The sequence below is a fragment of the Cyberlindnera jadinii genome (assembly GCF_001661405.1).
Source record: "Cyberlindnera jadinii NRRL Y-1542 unplaced genomic scaffold CYBJAscaffold_8, whole genome shotgun sequence".
NCBI lineage: Eukaryota > Fungi > Ascomycota > Saccharomycetes > Phaffomycetales > Wickerhamomycetaceae > Williopsis > Williopsis jadinii.
In genome coordinates, this window is record NW_017963659.1 from 21,415 (window position 1) to 45,058 (window position 23,644).

General features: G+C 46.3%; 13 protein-coding genes and 1 non-coding gene across 14 annotated transcripts; 6 read left to right on the forward strand and 8 right to left on the reverse strand.

Moving 5' to 3' along the window:
* The first annotated feature begins 1,713 nt into the window (after positions 1–1,713).
* Positions 1,714–3,033, forward strand: CYBJADRAFT_168007 (uncharacterized protein). Its single transcript, XM_020215174.1, has one exon. It carries the CDS (start codon positions 1,729–1,731, stop codon positions 2,881–2,883), a length of 1,155 nt encoding a protein of 384 aa, XP_020069964.1. The 5' UTR covers positions 1,714–1,728; the 3' UTR covers positions 2,884–3,033.
* On the forward strand, positions 2,944–3,672 carry CYBJADRAFT_168009 (uncharacterized protein). The gene has a single exon (XM_020215175.1). The coding sequence runs from the start codon at positions 3,264–3,266 to the stop codon at positions 3,459–3,461; it is 198 nt and encodes a 65-aa protein (XP_020069965.1). The 5' UTR covers positions 2,944–3,263; the 3' UTR covers positions 3,462–3,672.
* On the reverse strand, positions 3,265–3,335 carry CYBJADRAFT_t113. The gene has a single exon. It is a non-coding gene; the product is annotated as a tRNA-Gly (tRNA).
* A 779-nt stretch (positions 3,673–4,451) lies between the features above and the next one.
* Positions 4,452–5,585, reverse strand: GPC1 (glycerophosphocholine acyltransferase; the record flags this gene model as incomplete). Its single annotated transcript, XM_020212753.1, has 1 exon — positions 4,452–5,585. One exon carries the CDS (start codon positions 5,583–5,585, stop codon positions 4,452–4,454), a length of 1,134 nt encoding a protein of 377 aa, XP_020069966.1.
* A 460-nt stretch (positions 5,586–6,045) lies between these two features.
* CYBJADRAFT_128511 (sugar porter family MFS transporter) lies at positions 6,046–7,716 on the reverse strand (the record flags this gene model as incomplete). The annotated part of the gene is made up of 1 exon (XM_020212773.1): positions 6,046–7,716. The coding sequence occupies one exon, from the start codon at positions 7,714–7,716 to the stop codon at positions 6,046–6,048; it is 1,671 nt and encodes a 556-aa protein (XP_020069967.1).
* A 1,381-nt stretch (positions 7,717–9,097) lies between these two features.
* On the forward strand, positions 9,098–10,045 carry RTT106 (Rtt106p; the record flags this gene model as incomplete). Its single annotated transcript, XM_020212748.1, has 1 exon — positions 9,098–10,045. A coding segment is annotated over one exon (948 nt), but the record flags the coding sequence as incomplete, so codon positions are not given.
* A 404-nt stretch (positions 10,046–10,449) lies between these two features.
* Positions 10,450–11,076, forward strand: CYBJADRAFT_173452 (uncharacterized protein; the record flags this gene model as incomplete). The annotated part of the gene is made up of 1 exon (XM_020216468.1): positions 10,450–11,076. One exon carries the CDS (start codon positions 10,450–10,452, stop codon positions 11,074–11,076), a length of 627 nt encoding a protein of 208 aa, XP_020069969.1.
* Positions 11,077–11,972: 896 nt separating this feature from the next.
* Positions 11,973–12,467, forward strand: CYBJADRAFT_162829 (uncharacterized protein; the record flags this gene model as incomplete). Its single annotated transcript, XM_020213717.1, has 1 exon — positions 11,973–12,467. One exon carries the CDS (start codon positions 11,973–11,975, stop codon positions 12,465–12,467), a length of 495 nt encoding a protein of 164 aa, XP_020069970.1.
* Positions 12,468–13,302: 835 nt separating this feature from the next.
* CYBJADRAFT_168016 (uncharacterized protein) lies at positions 13,303–14,164 on the forward strand (the record flags this gene model as incomplete). The annotated part of the gene is made up of 1 exon (XM_020215176.1): positions 13,303–14,164. The coding sequence occupies exon 1, from the start codon at positions 13,511–13,513 to the stop codon at positions 14,162–14,164; it is 654 nt and encodes a 217-aa protein (XP_020069971.1). The 5' UTR covers positions 13,303–13,510.
* A 426-nt stretch (positions 14,165–14,590) lies between these two features.
* On the reverse strand, positions 14,591–15,170 carry CYBJADRAFT_93982 (uncharacterized protein). Its single transcript, XM_020218023.1, has one exon. It carries the CDS (start codon positions 14,981–14,983, stop codon positions 14,630–14,632), a length of 354 nt encoding a protein of 117 aa, XP_020069972.1. The 5' UTR covers positions 14,984–15,170; the 3' UTR covers positions 14,591–14,629.
* Positions 15,171–15,225: 55 nt separating this feature from the next.
* On the reverse strand, positions 15,226–16,647 carry RIO2 (protein kinase RIO2). Its single transcript, XM_020213369.1, has one exon. The coding sequence runs from the start codon at positions 16,603–16,605 to the stop codon at positions 15,358–15,360; it is 1,248 nt and encodes a 415-aa protein (XP_020069973.1). The 5' UTR covers positions 16,606–16,647; the 3' UTR covers positions 15,226–15,357.
* Positions 16,648–16,845: 198 nt separating this feature from the next.
* On the reverse strand, positions 16,846–18,766 carry SSB2 (Hsp70 family ATPase SSB2; the record flags this gene model as incomplete). Its single annotated transcript, XM_020217519.1, has 1 exon — positions 16,846–18,766. The coding sequence occupies exon 1, from the start codon at positions 18,685–18,687 to the stop codon at positions 16,846–16,848; it is 1,842 nt and encodes a 613-aa protein (XP_020069974.1). The 5' UTR covers positions 18,688–18,766.
* Positions 18,767–19,033: 267 nt separating this feature from the next.
* Positions 19,034–19,549, reverse strand: MER1 (Mer1p; the record flags this gene model as incomplete). The annotated part of the gene is made up of 1 exon (XM_020216469.1): positions 19,034–19,549. One exon carries the CDS (start codon positions 19,547–19,549, stop codon positions 19,034–19,036), a length of 516 nt encoding a protein of 171 aa, XP_020069975.1.
* Positions 19,550–20,257: 708 nt separating this feature from the next.
* BRE4 (Bre4p) lies at positions 20,258–23,329 on the reverse strand (the record flags this gene model as incomplete). Its single annotated transcript, XM_020212774.1, has 1 exon — positions 20,258–23,329. The coding sequence occupies one exon, from the start codon at positions 23,327–23,329 to the stop codon at positions 20,258–20,260; it is 3,072 nt and encodes a 1,023-aa protein (XP_020069976.1).
* Between the last annotated feature and the right edge of the window lie 315 nt (positions 23,330–23,644).

Sequence of the window (23,644 nt, forward strand, 5' to 3'; positions counted from 1 at the left end):
TATGATCCCAACTTTGAATACATCATTAAGGATGACACCAACGGTTTTAATGAGAATGATGATCCAGTTTATGAACAACAACAAGAGCGGAGACCACGGAGACTACAGAACTCAGTGTATAATCCAGGTGGTCGTGAATAGTGTTGCGAGAGTTGTCATTCTCTCCTTATCGGTACAGAATGACCATCTTGTTTTTGTCATGGGGGAAAAGTTTTACTGGGTGAGATATTCAAAGATCCTCCACAGTCCATGAAGAATATCTTTTTGGATCCAATCACTTCCAAATCTTTTCGAACAATCAGTACATTTCTTTAGCTATCATCCATGGGTTCTAATAACACTGGTGATTCGAGTGATGGGACTTATTCAATGACTATCAACGGGTGTTTACTCCATAGAGTTGACGGCATAATAGCTCAAGAAAATGGTCATGAGAAATTTGCAGAACCTTATACACTGGATCCAGATTTCGTCACAAATCTTCACATTGAATTGCTTTGAGATGTTCTTCAAACTGATGAAGAATATAACAAACTTGAGGACTACATTAACAAGATTGGTGAGTTTCTCTCTCAACACAATCGTTATGAATAGCGAGACGCATAAAGGGCTAGATGGATCTTTTCGATACTAACGGGACTCAGATTAGTACCATTCTAACTTCCCATACTATACGCACTCTTGCGATTGCATATAGGGAATCTTACGCTACAGTTTTACAAAACTTATTTACGCGTTGATTTCGTTAGTTTCAAAGTCATTATCATCCTATTAAACGGAAGGACCAAGTATTGAAGTCAATACCCGACGGGCCGCCCAGCGCAAGTTGACGCGAAGGTCCAAATCGCGTCCACCGTACCGAAGCACTACAGATCAACTTGTAAAACATACCAATTGAAGCAGAGCAACACCATGCCGACCAACAAGAAGAGTAGAGATGATACGGTATCAATCCAATGATCAATCATCAATTCCATGAGGCTAATGGTCATCAAAACCTGTAGTCGCGCCTGCTTTCAGTGCTCCACAGCTTGGCCGAACTGGGCCCGCCAATTGACCGATTTGCATCCAAGTTAGAGCCATTACAATGTTGAGCCGAACCTACTCCCAATAATGAGTTCGCTCAAGGTCACCACAATGCTGAATAGTCTTTTCAGTGATGATACTACTGAAGTTATTCGGGGAAGTCCACGATTCTGCAGAGACACGCAGACGACCCAGACCGGTCGTGATACGTAGATGCTCCATTCAACCCAACCTCTTGGATGGCCGTCTCACAGAGTGTTCAAGAGACACTAGCTAGCCACTAGATGGTGCTACAGTCTCGTCCTCACGACCATCATCCTCTTCTCCGCATGATCATGACAGAAAGGCTTGAAGATTACTTCTGCAGTCTTTCTTCGCTTAGCATACTAAAATACGCAGGGCATGTCAAGTTTGGAACTGTCAACTACCGACCTCAGAGTCCAATCATTGGATCCTCAATGCTTACACTGTTCTATACACTTGTTGTCCTCCATAATAAAACACAACAACAGCTGATCACACTAATATTGGGATACATCTTGCGTGGTGTCAATGATTCGTGCACTGCTGATCTGCATCAACGGAAATGGGCGTTAAACATCACAGGATTTTACCAATTTTCATTAGCCAACTCATTAACGCGTAGCTATCACTGTCAATTTAATGTTCCAGTCGATGTATAACGGACCAGCTGAGTCCACAATGAGTTTACAACACGAACAGGAGGCACAGGTTCCTTATAGGCAGGAACCGCCATTAGAGAAACACTCCAAAGCTGTGGAATGGACCGTTGAAGAGTCCATGCTACTAGCACAGTTGTTGGTCCAGTTGCTCAAAAGCAAAGGGCTCAAGACGAACATCGTCAAGACCGAAGACATCGTTGAGATGACCAGGTCGCTCAATATGTATCTCAATATCAACAAGTTCACGCCGGTACAGGTCAAGACGAGAAGACACTTGTTTAATAAATTATTGACGCCATATTCGATCTTGGTTGAGGCTGATGGTGTTACTCAATCTGGTGATAAGGCGTTTGTCAACTGGGACTCTTCAAGGGAGCCCTTCAGTGGACTTGCCGCCAGATTGAAAGGTGACGCGTTCTCACGCCTCTTGAAGAGAAAGAACAACAAGGACCTCGATTTGCTCTATAGATCCAAGTGTTTCGAGACGGCGCCTATTGAAATGGCCAGGGCGAGCTCACTGTCGACACCGGCCTATAAGAAAACAACAGCTAGCGTGAGTGTTGGATCGTCGTGTCCAAAGGCTCACAGTGATAATGCCTTGAGCTCTCTAAAGAGGAAGATTGGGCTAAATGGCCACGAGGTGGGACTAACAGGCATCAGCGAAGCCCCAGAAAAGAAACCACGTTACGAGTCCGTTGAAGAGGGCAATGTCTCTGATAATACGAGACTGTGCACTTATGTATCTGAAGCTGAATCCTTAAAAGAAGACTTACCTGAGGGATTTACCCAATCAACTGTGAGAACAGATCCTGATATACTCTCATTTCCACACAACACTTCTTCCACGGCAATCCCAGAGGGATATAGCACTAATGTCGAAGAAGGCGACGCTGCGATCTTAGAACAGGTTAATCAACTCATCGACAAGCTTATGGATTACGTGAAGGCCAAACAGTTGGAGAAAGAGCAGGAAAGGAACAACAGACTGGCAATGGAGTTCCGTAAAATGCTATCTCTCTGTGAAGACAATGGGTATCTAACAACTCTGAAAGTTGCTGAGATAATTGGAAAGCTCAAGACAGATACAGCGATGGTCCAAGTCTATTCACAGTTGACTGGTCTATCTCCGGCAGTTTTCGCCCACATGATCTTAACATCTTCTTTGGTTGATTAGTTCATGGGAAGTTCCAGAACGATTACTACCAGGGCTTGCTATGGAACGAGAATGTTAACCAATTACCCTCCAAGTTGCACATACAAATATAACTACCGTTACTACTTCATTAGCTTTCACACAGGGAATCTCTCAATGAGTAATGTACGATTCTGTAGCGAGGTCGAAAATTCGTGCTGAAATCTCCATTCACGGAGTAGTGAATAATGGAATCAAGTTGTTATACTCTGGATCAACACGTCAATTCGATAGTCAATGCTATCACCAGGAGCACTACGTTGTCACTGCACGTGTACAACCCTCTTGACACCACCATGGCACACGACAGTCGCTTGATGTAAACACCATAATATCGCAGTTGTCAAATCTGCAAAAAAAGAATGCGCGAGCCCGGAGTCGAACCGGGGGCTCCAAGATGGCAACTTGGAATTTTACCGCTAAACCACTCGCGCTTCTTGTTGATTTGTGAAAGTTCTACGTCTTTATACTGTCAGATACGACAAAGAGTAGAACTTATTGTAGTTTCTGCTGTTGTGACGACTGTACACTGGTTTGTTGACTCTAAGGCCGCTGTCTGAGCCCTGGGGCTGAGGTTTATACTGAGCTTGCGTTCTGTTACGGTGAACTTGATCTTCGGATGAAAACTAATCTCATTAACTTCCTTATGAGAGAGCCTTCTCCTGTTAACAGCACTGCCTGTCTTTTTACTCTTTCTTCCAAATCGGCATTCTCAACTAGAATGTCTAAGAATTGCCTACGCGTCGTCTTGATCAGTCCTGAACCCATGCGTTTGCCACCGTGTATCAACTATTATCACTCTTATTGCTCTCATTTCCCTTATTGCTGTTCATCGACATTACGTAGTCTACTCTGTAACCCGTAATCCAATCTTGGATCCTCACATGTGTGTGCCAGAGATAACATTACCAGATGATTACCTGCTGAGACCAATGCTACACAGGTGAAGGAGAAGTGGGCGAGGATATTGGAAGAGATGAGATGGGAGAAAGAAGGACGCAGAGAGGAATAAACAAGAGAGGAACCAGGACGACAGACAACAAGAGAGCGAGCAATCAGGATCAGAAGGGTGTATGAAGAAGATAAGATGTATATACTGGAAACAAGTATAAGTGTGGGAGACCTGTAATCGTTGAATGCTCAGGCTGCTCTGTTGGAAGCTAACGATAGGTAGCATTCCGTGACTAGGAGTCATTGTGAACAAAGTCTCAAAGTAAAAGGTATGATAGAAGAATGCAAGCAGGACCCCAGCATTGACAGGTTATCTAGCATCAACAGAAATACATGAAACACAACAGGAAGAATCACTTCAGAGTTTGCGGACAACGATGGTTGATTCCACAGCTACTATCCAAGCACTGAAGTAGTGGAGAAAACACCATGTTCAAGTACAGAAAGTATCATCAGGGCACTATGGCATACACCACAGAGATACACCACCGTTTTGAGACCACCACTATTCATACTGCAATGATGTGTCACAGCCATTCTGGATAACTCTAATCTCTTTTATTGAGCAATAAATAGGGCTCGAAGCACACGTCATGGCTTCATTTTGTCTTTGCATATTCAAGAAGAGATTCAGAACTGTCTTCGAAAGTTGATTCGCTTGATGCTTGCATCTCTGCAATCTCAGCACGTAATCTTTGAACCTCCTTCTCCATCTTCTTTCCGTAGTAATCAACATAATAAGTAGCTCCGTTATAGCTTGCCACGAAGAATATAAAAGTCAGGAAAAGTGCCGCAAGGTACTTGAATCTAAACCATATTGGACAGATACTCATCGTCAAGAGCTGATAGCCATATTGGATGAAAGTGAATGCAACAACTGGGAATGGATCAGGCAACGAGTTCACGAATCTTCCGAGAATGGTATTCGCAAAGCTCTTACGGAGCCACTCGAAACTGGTTGCTCTTCCAGCTTTGATCTTTGCAGCTCGTTTCAAAGTGATGAAGTAATGATATGCGCTTTGCCAAATGAGGTAGTACAACGACGTCCACAACAGGCCCGAGAAAAAGTGCCAACGGGTAACTTTCGCAGCACCAGGGAACCTCTCCAGCTTGTACTCTTCTGTCAGCATGTGTGTGATGACAAACACAACAACCGGCGGGGTGACATGGATAAAGGAAGACGTGAACTTGTCCACAGAGTGTAACACCAACGAATTACGCCACGTGACAACTGCCCATGACAGAGTGCCGAATGTGAAGGCAAAGCACACAATGAACAGGTGCTGTGATTGAGGTGCCAGCCAGATAAACGCACACAGCAAACCGTTCACGTAGTAGCACAGGTCCGCTAAAAAGTACTGGTAGGATCTCTTCCAGTACGTGTAGAATCTGATGGGCATCAGCGTCACAACGAGCGCGGTGTAGAACACGTGGAAGTACTCAGGGTAGTGTCCGAGAATGAAGCCTCCGGCAAACAAGAAGTAAATGGCAGCAGAGTAGAACAGCTTCTCGAACTCAGACGCGTAGAATACCCTGCTCAGCCTCTTGTCGAACTTCTCCACTCGCTCGTTCAGTTTCTTCCTCAGTGCCTCCGTATCCTTCAGTTCCTGGTAGTACTTCTTACCCTTGTTACTCGTCTCCACTTTCAGCTTGTTGTACGTGCTGATGCCTTGCTTCTTCACCTTGTTGTACTTCTTCGAGATGGTGCTTGTGGTGTTCTGAATCGTGCTCATGGGGTCCAGTAGGTCAAAGAATGTGACCTTCTCCAATGGCAGGTAGTCCATCGAGGTTGTATACAGTGGGTTTGTCGCATGGAGCAACGGCGAGCCTGAGGGTGTGGTGTGCGTTGACGAGTGTCTTCTCTGCGTGGGACTCAACGGAGGAACCTGGTCCTCCTGCTTCCCAGGGCTATCGTTCACAGCTTCAGCCATATCCGTCTTCAATCAACAGCGTTGGTGTATGTTATAGTTGTTTATGTCCCTTGACACATAAACCGGAAGAACTTAGGGTTTTCTCTCTTGGGGAGAAGGGACATTTGCGGACATTTACAACGGGACATGTCCCGGCTCACGGATCACATGCACTTTCGATCTCGCTTGGGTGGCGGTTACCGCCACCATCAGTGACCACTACTGTTCGCTCAACATCAAAACCACTTTTAGATACTTAAATACAAAACACGCATACGCACGCTCACATCTGGTGAGGTCTGATCTCGGTGCTTGCAGTCTCAGACCTCTTCTCATTGCTGTCCTTGAAGTCCAAGGTGATGGAGGTTTCGACGAGTCCGTCCGACTCCATGCGATCCTTCTTGATCTGCTCCATCACTATGGCATGCGCTCTCCATGGCTTGTGCATAAAGAGCTGGTCCATGTACTCCATTGGGATGTTCTTGGTCTCTGGGTACAGGAGGTAGAATATCGGCAGACACACCGTCATACAGGAGGCGAAGAAGAAGAAGATTCCGTAGTCCATGGCGTTTATCATCTGGTTGGTGAATCTGGCAATGATGAAAGCCCAGAACCAGTTTGACGCTGCGTTGACTGCAGACGAGGCATTTCTCACAGAGGTTGGGAATACCTCTGCGTTCCAAACCCATGGGGTACCAGACCATGAGAGAGCGTATCCGATGGTCCAGATGTAGAACAACGCCAGCGCAGCACGGCCACCGCCGTCGATTTGGGAGTTGCCTGAGCTGATACGAGCAGTTGGATCAGCAACTTTGATGTATGCGCCAATGTACCAGAAGCATAGCGAACACAGGACGAGGCCGAAGATCAGACAAGGACGACGACCGAATCTATCGACGATGCACACCGACCAGACGAGGCAGAAGACACCTTTCAGGATACCGAAAACACCTGTTGATAGCAGAGAGGACTCAACAGAGTCGATACCCATGGCCTGGAAGATCTTTGGCGAATAGTAGTTCACAGCGTTCACGGCAACGGTGTTCTGGATGATGAACGTGGATGTCGACAGCCCAAGACGGTGCATCAAACTCTTAGACGTCAACAATCCCTTAACAGGGTCGAAGATACCGGTTCCAACTTCACGCGCCTTTTGAGCCATCTCCTGTTCTATGATGTCGAATTCGTACTGTAGGTACTCGTCATCAGCAGGTAGCTTCCTCAAAAGGCACAGGTTGGCCAGAGCCTTTTCACGTCTCCCCACAGACATCAACCATCTTGGAGACTCGACTAATGACCACAGCACAAGGGCAAGCACACCGGCAGGCAGGATTTGGATGCCCACCGGGATCATCCATTGCTTGTTGTCGTCTGAGGAGTAATGGACGCTCGTGGCATAGTTGATCCAGAAACCAATGACACCGCCAATCTGCCACGCAATCTCATAGAAACCAATGAGCTGGCCTCGGATAGAAGGCGGTGCAATCTCTGCGGCGTACATAGGTGCAACGTTACTGACAGTGCCTATTCCAACGCCTGTGAGCACACGGCCAGCGTACATGGCTCCCAGCCCGGAACTCGAATTGGACGCCAGCTGGATAGCAGAACCAACAATCAGAACAACGGTGGCCACGGCGAGCGACAACTTTCTACCAAACTTCGCAGCCACGGGGTAGGTGCCCAGGGCACCGAAGAACGCCCCGGCCTGGAACAGGGAGATGATGATCTCCGTGGTGTTAGTCTTGTCGTGCGTGCTCATCGTGTCCAGGCCGAACTCTCTCTGGAACGAGGCAAGCGACACCGCACCACCGATGAAGCCGGCATCGTAGCCAATGATGACCGCAACCCACGACGCTATGATCGCATTCCAGTAGATTCTCTTGTTGTAGATGCACTTGGGCGTTGGCCGAGTTTCATGTCTCTGAAATAGCGAGAAGTATGACTTCCACGACATCTCTTCTCGATGGTCTCTGCTGTAACTGCGGACAAAAAAAAGGACAAAAGCACGCTTGGTGATAGCTTAGCAGGACGACACAGAGGAGCTTCTAGCCAGTCAGGTGCGTGTATAGAAGCTTGGTCAAGCGGTTCTTGGTGATGGGGATTTAGGTTTGGGGAATGAGTCCGACGAAGGGCGGAGAGACAAAATTTTCTTCTCTCTGTACCTCCGCCGTGGCTGTCCCCCACAAAAATCAGACGAGTGTGATGAAAAATTTGGTCGTCGAAGGGGGGACGGTGGTCTATCATTGGTTGGTGAAATTCGCCCTGTCCTGCCCCCCCCCCCTTGAGCGCCTGTGATGGCCAACGACATTTGACACAAAGAGTAGAACAGGACGTGGAACGGTTTGATCTTCGAGGGACACGCATACACGTCTTGTGTTGTGCATGTGCCAGTTGTGTCTGATATTTTTAGGCGTGGAAACTGTGTATTGCCTTCCATGGTCTAACCGCTGCTACCCGTTGTCATGCCGGGGTTCGGTTAATTTATGTTGGTGTCCGTACAGTTCTTCTTTGACAGCTGTGTATATCTCTCTCTGTGGGTAGCTTACTTTGGCACTCCCTATACTGTGCTGTGATAGTGTCCTCTTGTTGCCAGCCGAACCGAGAGGCCCGGTGTGGTCCCCTCTGGAGCATGTGTAAGGGCTTGAGCGGTGTGTGTGGGAGAGGGTGCTTCGGTTGCGCTGTCCACCACCGGCGACGCAGGTGCTGGCCATCTAGCCATGTGACCATGTGGCCAGTTGGCCAGACATAGAGCTGGCCAACCATCCTGGAGACACAGACGCACAATAGAGTTCGAAAGACAGCGCTTGTCCCATAAGATAACGCCGACTTTAGGTACTAGCCCTATCTCCCAACCTCCGCTTCGTTCGCTTCCTTTGACAGGCTGGAGCCAAAAATATCTTGCCGATCTCTTGCATGTGATACCGACTTTGCGGGCTGCCCCAACCACCGAAGACACGAATTCGGAATGTTCCGAAAACGCGGTTACCGGAAACTGAAAAATGATCAACACGAGAAAAAAGGCCAACAAGCCATGGGACCATTCGCCTTGAGAAGAGACAAGCAACGTGCTCATAATCAAGAGTGCTCTTTCCGTATTTATACACAGACCATGTCCTTCGTCGACCAGCTGCCTCACGAGCTGAGAGAGGACGTGCTAAGAGTCTCACGTGCGTTCCCTTTCCTCCCTTTGTCGTACACTGAGACGTATTCCAACTAACCTCTTGCAAACAGAGAACAACACCGAGGTGCTAGCAGTCCTTGAGAAGGTATACCAGTACGCCCTCCAAGACGATGCCAGCAAACGGCGTCGACTGGCTGTTGAGCCAGCCGACGACGGCAAACTTGACCCCAACACCGTCGTCTTCGAGCTAGCAGACTTGTCGTTCGTGTCTCCACTGCGCAAGAAGCTGAACTTGGTGGTGTCGATCAACAGATCGACCCAGAAGCCCATGATATCCTTGTTCAAGCAAGGCAGCGACCACAGCGAATGGACACTGAACGACACAAGCAGTGCCAACATTCGCTTCGCCACGCTGCTACCCTCAAGGGAGAAGCACCAGAACCAGTACCTCGTGATCTTCTACCGAGAGGGCTCCTCCTCCAAGGACAGCGACCCGATGGTGTGCACCTTCACGACATCGTCGCTGGTGCAGCAGCTCCAGCAGTCGGGCAAGCTGAAGAACGGACAGGAGCTTCAGGAGCTCCTGTCACGCCAGTTTCTGCTGGCGGGCTTCAAGCTCCAGCATGCCTTCACGCACAAGTCGTTCCACGTGCAAGCACACAGGGGCACCAAAGAGGGCGTGCTGTACTTCCTGGCTAACCACATCCTCTTTGGCTTCAAGAAGCCCATCTTGCTGTTCGAGTCGCACGAGATCGGATCCATCCAGTACTCGAACATCACACGGATCACGTTCAGCGTCACATTGATTCTGACCACCGGCGAACGGGTAGAGTTCAGCATGATCGACCAGGAGGAGTTCGGTGCGATTGACTCGTACGTCAAGGGAAGACAGGTTACAGACATGAGCATGAGCGACGAGCTGAAGGCCAAACCACTGAAGGGAGCCTCCCAGGGTGGTGAGCTGGACAGAGCTGAAGAGGAGGCCGTGGACGTTGGCCATGAGGAGGAGGACGAAGAGGAGGAGGACGACGATTACACAGGTGGCAATGCCGAGATCGACGACACGAGCGACGTCTCCGGGGATGAGGAGGATGAGGAGGACGAGGACGAGGAGGATGATGAGGAAGACAGGGAGATCGAGCTCAACAGTGATGATGATTGAGCTGTTTTGGTAGTTGGCCGTGGATCCCGAGGCTTGTCCTATTTAAAAAGCCTTCAAACACCGAGGACTACGTCTGATTGCATGGAAAAAGGCATTTGGTGCGGTCGAGTTTCACCTTATTATGCAATTTGGCTCTGGATTAGACAACCACCGGCTTTCACAGTTTTTGAAAAGAAAGAACAAGCCCCCTTCGTGGATGTGCCTGGCTATAGGGGTGGATGATCAATGGGCCACAGAACCATTGCGGACCCAGTTTCAGGAACACATATTTCTCCTGTCGGAGCCGCACGTTGCCTGAATGTCGACGTTGGCTACATCTATAAATATGGAGTGATCTAACCCCCTTTTTTGTAGACTTGATTCGTCACGGAAGGGATATTAATTGCAATTTTACGACAGTGATAATGTCAGCTAGAGATTACTACAGCGGCTCTGAGGGCCAGAGCGACAACTACAACCAACAGCAAGGTGGTTACAACCAACAGCAGGGCGAGTACAACCAACAGCAAGGTGGCTACAACCAACAACAAGGCCAACAACAAGGTGGCGATGGTGAAAGAGGTTTGTTCACGGATCTTGCTGGTGCCGCTGCCGGTGGTTACGCTGGTGGCAAGATCAGCGGAAACCACAGTACACTGGGTAAGATTGGTGGTGCTGTAGCTGGTGCGTTTGTTGCTCACAAGGCTAGTGACAAATGGGACGACCACAAGCAACAGCAGCAGCAGTTTGGTGGCCAAGGCCAAGGTCACCATGGGGGAAGAGAACAAGGTGGCAGAAATGGTCCTCCAGGTGGTGGATTTGGCGGTCCAGGAGGCCCAGGAGGCCCACCACCACCAGGTGGATTTGGAGGTCCAGGAGGTCCAGGAGGTCCAGGAGGCCCAGGAGGCCCAGGCGGCTTTGGCGGTCAACAAGGTGGCTTTGGTGGTCAACAAGGAGGCTTCGGTGGTCAGCAAGGAGGTTTTGGTGGTCAACAAGGTGGTTATGGTGGTCAACAAGGTGGCTACGGTGGTCAACAAGGTGGAAGATGGTAATGATCTTGCATAGTTAATGAACGAATCACAGATGTAAATTACAAATGAGATACATGAAACCGTACATAAGCTACAACAACAATAAAATGCTTGCTGTACATCATTGATATGTTCATATGCTTAGTTGGAGGAATTGTACACTGTAGATTGTCAGTACTGTATTATTCGAGTACTCTATGTAATGGGGTCCGACTAACTAAAATCCCCACCTCCGTCTATTTTTAGAAGAGCGCACTGACACTTGAGATCCGCCTTGTGATCCTAGATTAAAGATTCTAGATTAAAGCCCGAAATCACAGCCCATGGGCTACCATGTCACTGCCATAATACCAGTGATGATCACAGACCACATACTATGATCATGTGCGTAATTGGGAGCTGGAGGTGACGCACCATGCTGCCAATTTGTCTCCTCTCCCTGAGAACCACTCGGTTAACAGAATACAAGATCATGCATGAAAAAGCAGTTGGTCCCGACGAGAGTCAACAGTAATCCTCTCTTTTGTATAGTCATGAAGTACAGTTAATAGATCAGTAACCGCCTGTTGGGATCATTTCAGCTTATTGTTTGAGCATTGTGTCGGATTGGGTTTATAATCGTCATTAACCTGCACCATTATCCATCATATTCCCCTTCATGACGTTTACCTTTCGTTGACAACAGGAGCTACAACCAGTTGCAAAGCCTTGACAATGCACTGTGACCAACTGCTCGGCTGTACTGGAAGCTTAACCGCCTCTACAGTCCACATTCTATCCGAGACTTGGCGCACGCTTTGACCAGATTATATATAAAGGGGATCCAAGGCTCCGATATACCATTTGAGACTATGGCTTTCCCTCCATTCCTGGAATAGGCCAGAAGTCTAGGAAGTATTCAGCTGAAACAAAATATAATGTCTGCTAGAGACTATTACTCCCCTGCTAATTCTCAGGGCTACGGGTATAACAACAACAAAGACTACAATCAGTACAATAACAGTCAATACAGCAACAACCAATACAGTAATAGCCAGCAAGGCTATAACCAGGGCCAAGGTCAAGAACAGACAGGTGAAAAGGGGATTATAACAGACCTTGCGGGTGCTGCAGTTGGAGGATACGCCGGCAATAAGTTAAGCGGTGGAAACTCCACCATGGGTAAGATCGGTGGTGCCCTAGTTGGTGCAGTTATAGCACACAAAGTGAGTAATAAACTAGATAGCCACAGGTACGGTGGTCATGGCCATGGTGGCCACGGACATGGTGGATCCGGTGGATATCGTGATCCATTTGAGGGAGGACCTTCACCTGGCCCGCCAGGCGGAACATTTGGCGGGCCAGGTGGATTTGGAGGTCCTGGAGGTCCTGGAGGACACCACGGGCCTGGAGGGCCTGGACCCAGATGGTGAGTCCATGAACATGATCCAAAGCAAACGGAATAGTTGCTTATGTAAAGCGGATATTGATCTTTTAGTTAAGTATTATAGAAACTGAGAGCTGTAGTGTATTCTTTATTGCTTAACTTATTGGAATTGGCCTCAAGCTAAAGGATAAAAGGGAGTTCAGAGCTCCCTGCCTTTCATTGTACTGACGGACAGCATGTAACTGTAGTATAGGCGCAGCCGACGGAGGGACAAGGGCTAAACAAGAATCACTGAGAGAAAAGCGAAGTTGTTCAGTTTGATGAGTCTATTACCGTATCTCATATTTACAATGATCAAATATGTCTACCACAATTTCATGCTAGAATGCGCAACGCCCACCATTCTAAGGTCGAGCTGACGATGTTATGGTACTAGCTATCACTTAAGGTTAGGCTCACGCTATACAATGTCCGTGGTGCTTGCAACCAGGACATGCACGGTATATCCACTTCTGTCCCGTCTACTAACCCTCTCCTATACCCATCTCAACATTCGGGAGACAAACAGCACACTCCCACGGACCTACAACAAGGCCAGACTCGTATAGAGGCCTCTGGGAAACTAATTAACATCCTGATGAGTCTGCCTGCATGCATGCAAGACCCAGATGATCAAATTTACGAACGAACCTTTAGCAGGTGCTAATTAATCAGTGTTGCATCCATGGATACGTTGTTCTTTGGTATCCAGGTTCATTCGAAAGGGGAAACACCTTCCAAGAAAGCAGATCAAGGGGAATATTCACCTGATTAAACCTTATCACTAACAGAAAGGTTTGTTTGCCAAACCCCAAGTTTTGCTGTAAAAGCCGAAAAGAACAGAAAACGTATCATACCTTATGCAGCGTGCCATTGTCTGCCCACACTATCCGTCGATTTATATGCAGTTGTTGTTTGAAGTTTGGAGGACCAAAGTCAGAAATTTAGGTGTTATTGGTCTATATAAAGAACAGATGTTGCAATTATTTCCCTGCTGAAGCTTGTGCCGATGCCATTGTCCAAACGATTCGAACTGAAAGTAATAAAGAGATGACCGATCAGTCGAAGGGTACTATTCCTCCAACATATACGCAGAGTCAAGACGCGGCGCAGGTTCACCACCAGACCCAGCAGCAGCAGGCCTTTCCACAGCAGCAGGGCTATCCTCAACAGGGCTATCCACAACAGGCCTTTCCACAGCAGCAGGCCTTTCCACAGCAGCAGGCCTTTCCACAACAACAGGGCTATCCACCACAAGGTTATCCACCACAAGGTTATCCACCACAAGGTTATCCACCACAAGGTTATCCTCAGCAGGGCTATCCACCGCAACAGGGCTATCCCCAATATGGCTATCCTCCAGCACAACAACAACCACAAACCACAGTAGTAGTCGTGCAGCCTAATCAACAAGAGCCACAACAGCAGCCAGTTCAACAGCAACCAGTTCAACAGACAACAACCTCGAGAGGCATGAGCCCAGGTATGGGAGTTGCAGGAGGGTTGTTAGCTGGTGCACTTATTGCCAACCGTATGGATAGAAGACGTGTAAGACGTGATGTCGCTGTTGCAAGTGCTGTAAGTCGTGGCCCAGTACCCCCTCCAGCACCTGCTCCAAGCGGTTTCGGTGGTGGTGGCATCCTTGGTGGTGGCGGATTAGGTGGTGGAAGATTGGGTCGTCGTGGCGGCTTTGGCAGAAGATAATGAACCAGAATTTTAGTTATAGCATCAGGTGTATTGCATTCTAATTAGTCATGCCAATATTTAATTGTTTACCATTATGTAGGGGTCATGAGATCTAATTAAGGGACTGTGCACTTTTTGCTCAAGAGAGACGTTACGGGTTGTCGAAATCTTGATCCTACAAACTAAAGTTGTAATCCAAGTACTATAGCCCAGATCTGAACAAGCTTGGTTATGAAGCCGAATGGCCACAAGAGGTCTATATACTTGGTCACATTGCCTTTCTGGGAGGGAGGGTGTTCACAAAGATGTTCCTGCAAGTGCTGATGGCCGCCCGAGAACCACCAAGCTAAAACCGGGCGCATCGATTAAGACCATTTATGGTTTACTGAAAGTGATCAGTTATTAATAGTCCTATATTAGTTACACCTAAGTAATCATGGTCAGAGGTCACCGTTAGATAAATGATCACGACTGCTGAGAGTTTTATGCGCATTCATAGCACTGTAATGCACGGCGGATGATTTTTTGGCGATCGGCTTGGTGATTTGGGCTGTGTTCAGCGAAGAATCCCATGACAATCACTGCGCCAAAGTGCCTGACTGAAGCTTCACCATCTGAACTATATGCGCCACCAAAATGACCATGATTATGACCAAGAGGATGATAAGACCAATTGAAATTTACACCAACGTTACTGAACAAAGTGTATAAAAACCAATCCAGCTTCCCTTCGATTTGAGTATCAATTCCTACTATGCAATCTCTCACTATCAACAAGGTCAAAGACACAAATATATGACAATGGGACATCATCACCATCATCACCACCATCATCATCAACAACACTATTATCAACAGACGCCTCCACCGCCTCCATATTATGGTACATATAATGGCCAGTATTCATACGGGTCACCACATAATGGATTAAGTGGCTTCAGCGGTCACGGATGTGGTCCTGGTGGTCACTTGTTCAGTGGAATGCTGAACTCTCATCATCACCTTGGACATCACGGTCTTTTTAGCCATCATCGCCACCACCACCATCATCATCATGGTCATTGCTAAGGACCATAGTCGGACCTCGTTATCCAACACGCTTGTACATTAGCTAATTGAGAAAATCCATTTCAGTTAAGTGTGAATGCTACACAATATGGTATAGAGATGGAAAAGTATACAAGAGACTATATTAATGGATTCAGATTTAATCATTCTAAGATGTAGTTACCTAATTTATCCATCTTTAGACCCTCGACTCCCTCTTGTAAAGCTTGGATGATTCTCTCATTCTCCTCATCTTCATCGTCCTCTCCATCATCGTCCTCACTATCGTCTTCATCATCGTAACTGTAGTCATCTTCGTCCTCATCCTCGTCCTCAGCTTCCTCGTCTTCAGCCTCATCGACACCACCTCTCATACTGGCAACAGCATCTTCTAAATCTCTATCATTTTTCTTCTTCTTGCTATAACCACTGGCTTCAACTTGGATATCCAAATCAGCAATTCTTTCAACATCCCTATGGAAATCAGGATATGCATATTTATAACCTTCACCGTACCCATCTGTATCAAGCATACCCTTTTGTTCCTTTGGATCGTATCCGAGTTTCTTTCTGAAAAATCTTCTGATACATTCAACATCCCTCTTGAAGTAGTACTCTGCATCCTGGTGTCCAATCGAGATACACTGTGGGAAATCGATAACAACAAAGTCCTCTTTATATTGGTCTCTGGCGTCTTCATTGATGATGATAATATTAAACTCGTTGAAGTCACAGTGAATTAATCCATGGTTTGCCAACTTCACGATGAACTTCATCAAATCAGAATAAAGTTTAGCCTTATTGGAGTGCTCTCGTAGTTGTCTCATAGTGAAACCATCAATATACTGCATCAAAACACAATGACGACTATAGTCATAGGGCTCAGGAACGCTGAACCCATTCACAAACAAAGTGCTCATGAATTGGTACTCTTTGTTTGCCGCAAGTCTGGATAAGTACATCCAGGAACCACTAGAACGATTACGAAGGTAGTCACGGTTATTCTTCACAGTTCTAAAAGAGGTACGTCCCAGTCTGTGGATCTTCAACACTTTTTTACGACCAGCTTGATCACTGACACTGTAAATGTCGGATTCCTTACCGACACCAATGGTCGTATGCAGGGAGTAAAGGGTCTTTCTGTTGGTCATACTCTTGATCGCCAAGTAGTCATAGCCAGTGTGACTAAGCCTGTAACCATCGTATTTGGCGTTACGTAGTCTTCTGATCAACTTCAGCTTCGCCAAATCACTGATACATCTGTTGGTACCACTGATGGAACGTAGACCACCAATGTTATGAATCAAAGACGTTGGCACCACTTCGTGGTTGCGTGATCCCATTTCAACAGCAGTGAGAACACGGAAGTCATCTGGCGTTAAGTAACGCATATGAGACGTGTCAAGTTTCATTTTCAGTTATGTTCTTTAATCCAACACTTGAGCCTCAAGGTGATACTTGGTGATGAGATGAGATCACAGGCAAAAAAAAAAACATTCTGGAAAATTTTCACATATATCAACAATTTTTTTTCTACAGCAGCTAAAACAACAAAGGAACAATACTACAAGTGATTCTTAATACATTAAAACGTAAAGAACTACCAATTTTTTTCCTTTATACACAAAAGAAGAGCCTTATAAAATGCAAGTTTAACGAGTGGCCATAGCCTTGGTAACAACTCTCTTCAAACCAACCTCAGCCTTTCTGTAGTCATCAGCAGAGGAGTCTTCAACCTCCAAAGCAGCAAGAGCATCAGACAAAGCAGCCTCGATCTTGTCCTTAGAACCTCTCTTCAACTTAGAGGACAAGACTGGGTCAGTAACAGTAGCCTCGATGGAAGCAACGTAAGACTCCAATCTTTGCTTGGCCTCGTGACGCTTAGAGAAAGCATCATCAGAAGACTTGAACTTCTCAGCATCTTCAATAGCCTTCTCAATCTCAGCAGTAGACAATCTACCGACAGCGTTAGAGATGGTGATGTTAGCGGACTTACCAGTAGACTTCTCAACGGCAGTGACCTTCAAGATACCGTTAGCATCAACTTCGAAGATAGCCTCCAAGACTGGCTCACCAGCTGGCATTGGTGGGATGTTCTTCAAGTCGAACTCACCCAACAAGGTGTTCTCAGCACAGTTGACACGCTCACCCTGGTAGACTGGGAATTGAACAGTGGTTTGGTGGTCAGCAACGGTGGTGAAAGTTCTTCTCTTGATGGTTGGAACAGTGGTGTTTCTTGGAACAACTGGAGCAAAGACGTTACCTTGCATAGCAACACCAAGAGACAATGGAGCAACATCCAACAACAACAAGTCCTTGGTGTCTTCGGAAGTAGATTGACCGGTCAAGATAGCACCTTGAACAGCGGCACCGTAAGCGACAGCCTCATCTGGGTTGATGGACTTCTCCAATTGCTTACCGTCAAAGAAGTCGGACAACAACTTTTGGACCTTTGGAATTCTGGTAGAACCACCGACAAGGACAACCTCATCAATTTGGTTCTTAGCAATCTTAGCATCCTTCAAGACTTGCTCAACTGGCTCCAAGGTAGACTTGAACAAAGCATCGTTGATAGCCTCGAATCTAGCTCTGGAGATGTTGATAGAGAAGTCTTCACCATCGAACAAAGAGTCAACCTCAACGGTGGTGGTGGCAACAGAGGACAAAGTTCTCTTAGCCTTCTCAGCAGCAGTTCTCAATCTTCTCAAAGCTCTGGCGTCGGAGGAGATGTCCTTACCAGTCTTCTTTTGGAAGTCAGCCTTGAAGAACTCCAACAAGTTGGTGTCGAAATCTTGACCACCCAAGTGAGTGTCACCAGCGGTGGACTTGACGGTGAAGACACCACCAGCCAAGTGCAACAAGGAAACATCGAAAGTACCACCACCCAAATCGAAGATAAGGACGTGTCTCTCCTTGTCGGACTTACCAGCACCCAAACCGTAAGCAATGGCAGCGGCAGTTGGCTCGTTAATGATACGCAAAACGTTCAAACCGGCAATGGCACCAGCATCCTTGGTGGCCTGACGTTGAGCATCGTTGAAGTAAGCTGGAACAGTAATAACAGCCTTCTCAACCTTTTGACCAATCTTGGCCTCAGCAATCTCCTTCATCTTGGTCAAAACCATAGAGGAGATCTCTTGTGGAGCAAAGGTCTTCTTCTCACCCAAGTACTCCACCTCAACGAATGGAGCGTCATCCTTCTCGATGACGGTGAATGGCCAGGTCTTGATATCCTTTTGGACAGACTCCTCATCGAAACGACGACCAATCAAACGCTTAGCATCGAAAACAGTGTTCTTTGGGTTCAAAGCAGCTTGGTTCTTAGCAGCGTCACCGATCAATCTCTCCTCTGGAGTGAATGCAACGAAGGATGGAGTAACACGGTTACCTTGCTCGTTGGCAATGATTTCGACAGCAGAGTCGTAAGTAGCAACACATGAGTAAGTGGTACCAAGATCGATACCGATAGCACCTGGGAAGACACCTTCAGCCATTTTGAAATATATAAAACTTGTTAGGTTTTGTTGAACAAGAAGAGGAAGAAGAGAGAGCTGGAAAGAGAGAGAAAAAAAATTTCACATCCCAAATGAAAAATTTTTGTCTCTCATCATCAACGACTCTTTTTAGCGAAGAGTGAAAAAAAGCAGAAAAACATTTCCGAATAGGGCAATGGTCAGTAGTTAAGAGCGTTGACCCGCCAGTATGATAATTACACAAGGAGACTCAACGCAGCTGTGTAAATGTCAGACCTAACAAAGACAGGGCAAAAAGAAAGAAACTGTGGAATTTTTTGGTGAGGCTTCCAATCAATGATTGATTCTGGTGATAAATAGAAGTTGCTCAATAGTCTGTTACTCCATGTATGCGGTAGTGATAGACCTCAGTTTCGATCATGCTTAGTGCAGTGTTGACCTGTTTGGAACTCCCACTCACTCGTAAGAATTGTGTTAGTTGCTTACACCTACCGAAGCCAACGGTATTGATGCCATTGATTGCGGTGTTCAAGGGTACCACCTTCACCACTGCGCCGCTTATTTCCCTTATCTTGGAGATCTTTGTGCCTCTTTTACCAATGAGGTAGGTGATCTCCTTTCGTGTTAGTTGGACATGCTTGCATATGCGAATATCAGCAATGTTGTTCTCCTTTTGGTCCTCGAACGAGTCATCGCCATCACCGTTGTGCCCATGCGACTCTTCATCGCTACACACACATGCAATTCCTCTATACTCTACAAGTTCTTGCACATGACTGTCCTGCTGTCGCCCTATGAACTTGTTAAGAGCCATGTTCACATCCAACGCAACCACGTTTGCGTGAATGTAATCCATGATACAATCTGCAGATGAAGAGTTCATACGCAATGCGTGTCCAATCGTGATATAACGCTCACACTGAAGCTTCACGTGAAGGGAAGGCCGAGGTTGTATACAGACTCGATCAATTAGCAATACAAGCTGGTATCTACATGCCAACCGGCTGTCACATGACAACATCCTCTGAAGGAAGAGACGAAGCGCCTAAGTTTGTGTCAGTCCTAGCTCTCAAAACAGGCGAATACCTCTCAGCATGATGAACACTTACAGACCAAACTTCCATAGGCGGGCCCTTCAACTGTAACAAGACATCTGTTGCTGTTGTACCAACGCCTCCGGCAAGCACCTCAAGCGTACCTTTCGACCGCCCAGATGAGTTGTGATCGAATACAAAGGCACTAGGACCATATCCAGAGAGCCAGTGATGTATTTGAACCGTGTTACTCACAACTGTATAGCTTACGGTGTCATTTCCGCCAGCTGTTCCGCTACACCTGGGCGCTAGGAGTCTTAAATAGCCATTCTCGTCCAAGAATTGTGCCGCAACGTCGGCAAACGACTCCTGCTCCAGTATTTCCACATCAAGCTCTTCTACCATCGTAAAGACGACTATATTGTACAGTAAACCATGGTATTACAGCTGATGATCTGTTTACATCTAACTAACCTTTTGTTTTTGTGTAACATCACATCCAAACACCACAAGCGCTACAAGCAATCAAAACATTTGGAGTGTGCATTCTCGTCTAATCAATGGAAGATGTCCTCTTCTCCCAAGATTTCCTTGGATAGATGTATTATGTTCTCGAGTTCCTCGGTGATTGAGGTGAACGCCCTCGAGAATGCCATTCCGTGAACCTCGGTCCAGTGCGTTTTTGAATACGCTGCACCTTCTCTCTCTGAGGTGTTCACCTCTGTTAATCTCTGCGACAGGTCATCCAGATTAAGGCGATGAGGGTTATATGAATGGAACCTTTTGTTCTCTTGCTCGGCAATCATATCAAACATCTCTTTTCTGATACTGATTGACGAGGGCAGATACCTTGGGACTGGCATACGGGAGAGAAAGGCGTTGGACAGGATATACAGGATGTAGATGACAGTTGTCACGGAGTCACGGCGATGAGACAAGAGCGCCTGGGTGGTATCTTCATCCTCATCCTGTTCCCAAACTTTGACGTATATTCCGCTCATTCTTGCCTCGATAATGTTCTCTAGGATAGTATCACAACAGTTCAACAGGATTTCGAATATCTCAGGCTTGAATGTATGCGTAACGTCATATTCAGTCTTAGCCTTCGCCAGCAGAATCTTCACAGCCTCTACACTCTGTGACATTCTAACCTCCCTGATGTTGGCCAGCTCCAAAGTGAGGTCAGTGGGGTCATCATCCTGATCCCTGTAAAGATATCTTTCACTAACTGACTGGTATGACTGTCCGATATGCTGCAACAACGAGTATGTAGCCTTGTACAGTTCACGTTTTGCAGAGAATGGCCAGATCAGCCAGTTGGTCAAAACAGATGTGAATATACTGATAAGAATGGCCAGAGAGACTGGCCATGTATGGTGCCAAACCGACGCAGAGCTTTCAGAGGCAATGATCTTTATATCAAGTGCAACTATGGTGAAGCTCAGCATGCCCATGAAACTTGAACGTGCATGTTTCTCAACAAGGAACCCGTACGAAAAAGGTATACAAAATAGGATGGCAAACACCCCGATGACAATGCTATTCTTGAAATGGTGTGCCTGATTAGCAGCCCATCCCCAGAAACAACCCATGAACCAACACATCAGTCTAGTCTTTAGATTAGCCCATGTACTAGAGTTCCTTGGACTGAGGAAGTAGTAGACCAATATTGGACACCAATAACAACGATAAGTGTAGTACCAATGCCACGAAACTACTAACCATGAAGGCAATGACAAGAAAAGCACCACAATGGAAACCTTCGTGGCATACTTAGCTTGTGTATCGTTGAGTTCGGAGATCAATTCCCAGAGCTTGAATCTGAGGGGATTCTTTGTTGAGTGGAAGCTGAAATCATGATGATCAATAGCACGAATAGTTGTGGACGTGCTCTTATGATGCTGTTTGTTTCTTGAGGTGTTTAAATTGTAAATTCTTTCAAATGCATCATCAACGTCAATCTTTGTTTCAAAATAGTGATATACAGAGTCTGCACCTTGATCTCTAAGACACTGTTTAGGTAGACGACGAAGTGCACGACGCAGAGGATAATTAGGCAGATGCACCCGTCTCCCATGGGATCTCTCAACCGTTTTAGTAATCGCATCTGATAACTTCAAAATCATCACAGCAGCTTGTCGTGAATAACGTACGAATAAGAATATGTTAATCACAGCTTCTTCGTTGAGCAAATCTCTTGAGAAGTATTCAGATTTGGCAAATTTCCGATAAGCTAAATCCATTTGATGGACCTTTGTCTTCAATTGACCCTTCCTCTCATCGAGTTTAACGATCAAGTCAGTTTTATCTCCTAAATTTCCCAAAGTTTTGATGGTATGTTCGATCTGGTCAATTGTCGCAACCATTTGATGTATCAATTTAAAGAGTGGTTCGTTGAAAGCATCGTTCATGATGGACATGTAAACCATATCGTTGTTCAATTTGAAAGGACCCATACCACGTGGTCGAGGTATTGGTGTTATAGTCCCTGAGAATATTGGGGATTGGTTCTCTGAGATGTCAACGTTCGTCTGTTCTGTACTGGAAAACTTCTCTTGGTCTTTATTTGCGTAGATATTTGTCGGTACTGGGATTGCACGCAATGGTGAAATGACAAAATTGATATGGTTTCTAATAGCCTTGAGGTCTTCATCATCGAAAAGGGATACCTTAGCACCACTTAGGAATTCCCTGAATGTTTCCGAGAGCACAAGCATATCGTGAATGAGATTCTTCTGTAAGTTTATAATGATTTCTGAGTCTGAATCCTTATCTATCTCTATGAATGCCGACAGTAATTTCTTGGTATCACCCATACAATTCAACAACCCTTTTGTCATGTTTTCAAGACCAAGATATGGGAAGTATACAAAGGACACAAATAGTGAAATGAGTAGACCGAACAGATATGGAATTGCAATATCCCAACAGTTATGCCATACGACAGTTGTTTCGCTCAGGAAGAGATTTGTCGATAAGAATATCAATACAAACCCTGAAGTCATGAGACAGTAGTAGAATCTGATGAAGTACGCCTTAAACCAGCCCATTAAGAAGATACCAATCACCAGCGATCCTGCAAGGATACCACCCTGGTGGTTTCTTGTCGGCTGTGTCGCTGTAGATATGTACAGGGCCAACGACCCCCATCCAAGTCCAATTGCCAGCCCACATATTGACTGCACTGTCAGCTCCACCTGTGCACCGATACTGTGCACCGGGTGGTTTATGATTGTTGATATCGGTAACCATTCTCTATGATTTCCAAACCATGAACCTGATTTATCTATGAGGCACAACAAGATAGATATGAAGTAAGCGAGCGTAAACTTTGACACTATCCTCCAGTTCGACAATATCCCAAGAACAGCCGTCCTCACGTCCTTTGGTAAGCTTTCAATCCAAGCATGTATCAGCTTGTTGAATGATCTAGGACTGTCGTGTTTAACGCTCATGTGCCTTGCATCACCTTGAGTTGGCGGCTTGGTATATATCGGGTCGAAGAACCCATCTCTCTCCTCGAGAAGGTCAAATCTATTGATACAAGTACTAGGGACGTCCTGCTCCTGTAGCAGCTCTTGCAGTTTTAGCTGTGACATTGAGGTTCTGGCGTTATACGGTTGTGACATGCTCTCACTGCTTGAGATCTTGAAGCTCTTCTTCAGCAGATTTTGCTGGTCCTTCCTGAACAGCGGTGTTGAGGAGCCATTACGCGGTGACGGCATCCTGTATTCCTCTTCCAATGTGTTGTACCAGCACTAATGAGCCATGGATTGTGTGTCAGATCCAGAGCACATAACACGTTCACAGGCGAATGAGGATGATCTTTGAAGAGGTACTAAAAAGTTTTTCCGTAGAAACACCAACTTGCAGGGACGAAGACACCATGAGACGCTATCGTAAACACCGCCAACATAATAATTATATGACAATTAGACAGTAAT